At 33.2% G+C, this 5,968-nt stretch overlaps 1 protein-coding gene across 1 annotated transcript; it reads right to left on the bottom strand.

The window, feature by feature from the left end:
• Window positions 1-2,226: 2,226 nt before the first annotated feature.
• LOC139839956 (polyadenylate-binding protein 1-like) lies at window positions 2,227-5,120 on the bottom strand. Its single transcript, XM_071830171.1, has 6 exons — window positions 4,975-5,120; window positions 4,719-4,821; window positions 3,824-3,897; window positions 3,356-3,547; window positions 3,135-3,265; window positions 2,227-2,548 (listed from the first exon to the last, which is right to left on the bottom strand). The coding sequence occupies exons 1-6, from the start codon at window positions 5,101-5,103 to the stop codon at window positions 2,503-2,505; spliced, it is 675 nt and encodes a 224-aa protein (XP_071686272.1). The 5' UTR covers window positions 5,104-5,120; the 3' UTR covers window positions 2,227-2,502.
• Window positions 5,121-5,968: the final 848 nt, after the last annotated feature.

Here is a 5,968-nt window from a genome sequence, read left to right as displayed (position 1 = left end):
CCCCATGGAACATTCTAGAAACTAGATATTTCTATGGATAAATATCTAGATATTTTTACCACATAAAAATATCTAGATTTTTACATTTTAACATCTAGATTTTTCCTTATTAATATCTAGATATTTCTTTTACATTTTAATATCTAGATATTTATATACATTACTAATTCCATGTTATCTAAATTTGCATTGTATTTTATCAGAAGCTCCAACCACACCGTCAAGTCACCCTTCGAGGTCATAAACAACACAAATTGTCCCCAAAATATTATGGACCCTTTCAGATAGATAGTCGTGTAGGGGCAGTAGCTTACAAGCTCAAGTTACCATTATCCACTCAAATTCATCCGGTTTTTCATGTGTCCCAACTTAAACGTCATCATGGTGCTTCACCTACACAAAGTGGAACTTTACCAACAACAAATGAGGCTGGATTAATTGCAAATGTACCTTTGAAAATACTCGACCGAAAATTGGTAAAGAAACAAAACAGGGCTGCTATATACGTTTTGATTCAGTGGGCACAAGGAACGATTGAAGATGCCACGTGGGAGTCTAGTGATGATATCATCAATCACTTTCCTGAGTTCGATGTCATGCCAAGCGATTCTTGAGGACAAGAATCAATTTAAGCAAGGGGGATTGTTACAGGATCAACGTGCCTGGCACGTGTTCATTAAGTCACAAGCTTAGCACGTGAGCTGCTAGAGTCGTTTCATAACACGAGAGCTGCTGGAGTCGTTTCGTAACAGAAATTGCTAACCGTCTTTACAGCCAAGAAGTTGTTACTTGATTAGTAGCTTAAATAGTGCAGTTACTTTGTAATCAGTTAGTTTTTCAGTTAATAATTCTTCTCTCTTGTAAAACCTAAACTCAGTTCAATCCAATTGTAAATACGATTCAATTCCATAGCTCTGTTTCTTAGCTTGAGCTATTAGATTGATTTGTGTAATTGTGTGATTTCGATTAAGTTCTAGATCGTACAATAGCATGAATCTTGTCAGTTATAAAATTTGTTTTCGCCAAAAAAAAAAATATATATATTTAATCGAGTATATCCTTGCTCAAAGTTTAGTGGACCCGAAACCTATGAATTATTCTGTTAAAGTTCAGACATCACGAAAAAAATACAAACGTTAGTGGAAACCATCTCTTTGTTACCTTTCAAACATTCTCTTGCAATCTTTCTTTCTCTATATATACATTTTATGTATACATATGCATATGTTGTTTAGATAAATTGTGAGCTATCTAAAATTCTAAGAAGGAAATATTTATACTTTTAAATCAAAATATAGGGTAAAATGGTAAGATATTTTTTCTGATTGTTTTAAGTATGGATGGCAATGACCACCCGATCTATTGGATATCCATCCGATCCACCCGCTTCGTGATGGATATGGATAAATCTAGATGGATATGGATACGGATGAACTTGAATGTATATGGATATGAATGAAAAGTTTCATATATGGATATATTCATTAACATCGTCCGAAATACATAAATATAGATATATGCTTACATAATTACTGTAATAAATGCATTTACCGTTAATTTTACATTTTACATTCAACCTTATAATAAAATAACTGTAATATATCACAATAAAACATGTATCTCTAACAAAATAAACATGCAAATTACTTATTTTATTTTTTATAATCTATGTTTAATAGCTTAAAAAGGGTGAAAAACAAACAAATCAAAACTCCTTTAAGTGTAGTTTTAGTCCAAAAATATCCAAAATCAACAAGAGATTATATAGGACCCATTTAGTTAACCCATTCAGCTAACGCTTTGACATATTACTCAAAGATTCATTGCATTTCTGGAGGATTACAAATACTGCAAATGTTTGAGAAATTGCTGAATCAGACGCAGGCTAATTTTTTGTCAGAACAGCATATTTACCCACAAATGGAATAGACGAAACAGGCAGATCAGATCAAATAGGTAATAATTGTCCAAAAACCAATTTTTCAGCAAAACATTAATATGTGAAAAGATCAAGAAGCTAAGTCCTACCTCATCCTTTCTTATATCGAGGGTTCCAAATGGCTTCTTTCACCTCCAAAAATACCTCGAAGTTATGTTAAAAGATTAAGTGGATATAAACATTGCAAATAATGTAGAAGGGAGTGTGTATACGTACAACGAAATTTTGTTTTTGTTTGCAAGCAACCGTATAAATAAAAAGGGTATAAACAGTTTAGTTTTGTTTCCACACATCACTTCCATAGATCATAGAAACTAGATAAAAACAGTTTAAAGGTCATTTTTTGGGACTATGATGACTATGAGTTCTGGGTATAAAAGCATGTTAAAGTGCATACAATAAAGATCTTGAAAAAGAAAGCTAAAGAAGAATGTTGGGGGATTTGGCAACGCAAGCAATAGTACATAATGTGATACACATGATCTAAGACTACAGAGACGGTCAAGTAAAATTCGGTATGACTGTTGCCTCTTGCGGTCACTAAAAAACACTCGGTGACTTGATTAATATGGCCGGTAACGCATTGGCCTCCTAGCTCTTGGAATCCTTCTGCACAGTAGCAAAAACATGTTGGTTTCTAATTGTAAGATGCCATTAACTACAAATATCAGATATGGTATTAACTTTTAACTATAAAGTTATTCACAGATATTTCCCTAACACACTTGGTATTCATAATTAATTAATTAGTCAAGAGAACTTAAGAGACATAAGGCTGGTCCTTTGTTTCAGTACCAATCTCTTATGTTATCTAGTAATCAATATGGATTTAGGTGAATAAGAACAATGTAAATTGGAATGCTAATCAGATACAAGAAGTATCCAGATTTCAAGATGTCATTGTAGTTATTTACTGAGTATAAGTTTCTTCACATGTTAAATTTTGAAGCTTTAAATCAAAAATGTGAGCTACTAGGTTATTAACTTATGACCGGGCCTGAACCAGTTAAAGGGCTACTAGAAAAGGGTAGCAATATAATGCAAATTGGGCTAGTTGTAATGCAGGGAACTTCTAATCATGATATATTCATATTAATTTCATATTCATATAGATATAGATTATAACAAAGGATGACTTAAAAGTTAAAACCGTAACAAAACTTCACATCTGGTAAAAAAAGATACTGATACATACCCATAACCATATGGAGAGTACATTGGAAGTCCACCAAAGTAAGGCCTTCGTGGATTGAATCCAAGATATGGGTTGGGTCGCCTCCCTCTAAATTGTTTCAATCCAGGAACATTAGTTCGTTTAGCAGCAACCTGCACAGTTTGAAAATCCAGTCATGAAAATTTGAAGCTAGATTTTGGAATATCACAAACTGAATGAATAAAAACGAATATAGTTGAGACCTTGAGTTGGCGACCATGCAACTCCGATTCATTCAAAAGAACAGCATTTTGAACAGCTTCAAGTTCCACAAATTCAACGTATGCAAAACCTTTTGGTTGACCAAATTTGTCTGTTAATATTGTCACCCTGTTTACAGTTCCACATGATTGAAAATGCTGCTGAACCTCCTCAGGCGTACATGCATAGTCTACCTGAAGAGAGAAACATGTAGAAAGAATATTAATCTAAGTATCAAGACAATTGATAAGAATCAGTGTATATTTGCTTCATTCCTAAAGGTACTTTCTTTAATTTAAAAAAAAAAAAAAAGAAGTCCAGCTCTCAACAATAATTGTGAAACAAATTATAAACCATTAAAATAAATCATTAAGAACATAGTGATATTCTTGTTTTTCTGTGCACCATACCAATGATATGATGTCCAATATACATAGGATTTAATAAAGTGAAAGGTCATAGAACCTCACATTACCAACGTAAATTGAACGTGCATCCGCCTCCTCTTTTTCAGCCAGAGTTGCAGCAGCCCCAGTGGAATCATCTAGTCATGCCCAAAAACAGATGAACAATATTGTCAGGTAACAGATTATCTACCTTAGACAATGATAGTGTTTATGTTTTACAAGTCATAACACTACAATCTTGCACACGTAGATATAAAAAGTAGCACAGAACAAGATGATCTATATTGACTAATTAATTGCTACAAGGTCCCAACCAAATATTCCCCAAATAGTGACTTTTACAACCTCGCTCAAACATATGGTCACATAATAAAGTGTTAAAGTTACTCATCAACACACAATAGTACAATACATATGGTGATATGCATTTAGGACATGAAATGGCTTTTTATATAGTGTGAAACCAGAGTATCTCATTACCATATATCAATGTCTAAACTTTATAAAAGAGATAGTATTGAATATTCTATAGGTCTGGACACGGATGTTTTTATTTGGACATCTTGTTGGGGCGAATTAGATGGATATATATCGTTCAGAGACGTAGAACAAAAATTCGTTTAGTGTTACAGCCTTCTATTCAGTTTTACCAATTTAATATTAACTATGAACGCCTCCGGTCTCCTTAGTACGGAGTAATACATTAACACAGTACTGCCCAAAAAAGCAATAACACATGATTCTATGATATCATTCTACTCCGTATAAATTTAATCCATATAAGTTAATGTAGGGGTATCGCTCTAATACACGTCTAACAAAGTCCTTACCAATAAATATTAGTCCAAATTATCAATAACCTCACAGAACAAAACATACTCTATAACAGAATGAGTCTCAGAAAATAAAATTTATAAAATTTATAATTAAAAGAAATAGAAAAGCTATAAACAAAGACCTTGAACAGAGCCCATCTCCTTCTCAACTTTAGCTTGCATTTCTCTAAGTGCTCCTGCTTCTTCTTCAATCTCCTTCAGTCTCTTCTTCATATCCTCCAATTCCTAATTTCAAAACAAAAATCAAACACCTAATTAGCCAAATTAGGGCTAAAAAAAATTACTTCACGCAAACACATTCAATCACAAAACAACGTACATCAGTACATCCAATTTTATGTGAATGATAAACTAAGCAACAATTAACCTAAAACAGACCTTGGAGTTATTATTCTCATCGACTTCCGTATCGTTACGTGACATCTCAATATCAGCATCCATTTCACTTTCATCAGGTATATCTCCTCCGTACACTTCGTGTTCTTGATCTTGATCTGTTTGTTCCATTACTTTCAACTTCCGATTCGATTTCTAAATGATTGCGAGTGCGTGAAAAACACACGCAGCAGGTTGTGAATTGATATTAATAAATAAACTAGATATTGTGAGGACGATGATATAGAGGGTGATATTGTCACACTATTTACTTTGAGGGGCGTTTTGGGAATTTTAAGCTTAAGTTTATGGAGTGCTTTTAAGCCCAATTTGATTATACAATGGGTTTATAAGCCCACTCTGTATGTATCATATTAGCCCAATTTGTGTAAATAAAAACACTTCACGCTTTCAGTTTTGACCGACGACGTTAACGGTGGTGATTTCTCCGGCGACGGCTACTTTACCGGACAGTGATTTAAAACCTGCAAGTAATTTTAGGTATTCTTATAATTTCATTTTGTTTCGTAGTGCTCGTTAGTCCGGATATACGTGTTTTTTACAATTTGGATGCCTAAACCCTAACTTTCAATCGTACAATTGTGCAATGAGATACAATTATATTAGGATGTGCTGGTGAAAGCTGAAATTTTTGACAAGCCTTAGGAATTTAGAATGTATCGAATGTTAAGCTTACTCATTATCATTATTTGTATAATTGTACGGTTTGAATTTGGTTTATTAAGTTATAAGCTTTTTGCTGAGCATTCTTCTTAAATTATATGCGGTTGTAGAACTATAAATTAATGAGATGAGTAATTTGAAATGTGGGACAGGTTTTTGAAGCAATTAGCTAGTATTGTTTCATCTTTAATCTACTGCAATTTTGGAAATACATTTAAATCAAGTTACTGATGCTGTAGAGGTGCTTATTGAAGTGCCCCGTTCATATTGATTATAAACGATTCACAATAGTTGATTTCATTGCGAGGTATTT

The sequence above is a fragment of the Rutidosis leptorrhynchoides genome, chromosome 4 (assembly GCF_046630445.1).
Source record: "Rutidosis leptorrhynchoides isolate AG116_Rl617_1_P2 chromosome 4, CSIRO_AGI_Rlap_v1, whole genome shotgun sequence".
Taxonomy (NCBI): Eukaryota; Viridiplantae; Streptophyta; class Magnoliopsida; order Asterales; family Asteraceae; genus Rutidosis; species Rutidosis leptorrhynchoides.
Note: the sequence above shows the minus strand (reverse complement) of the source record. Positions and strands in the feature narration are given on the sequence as shown.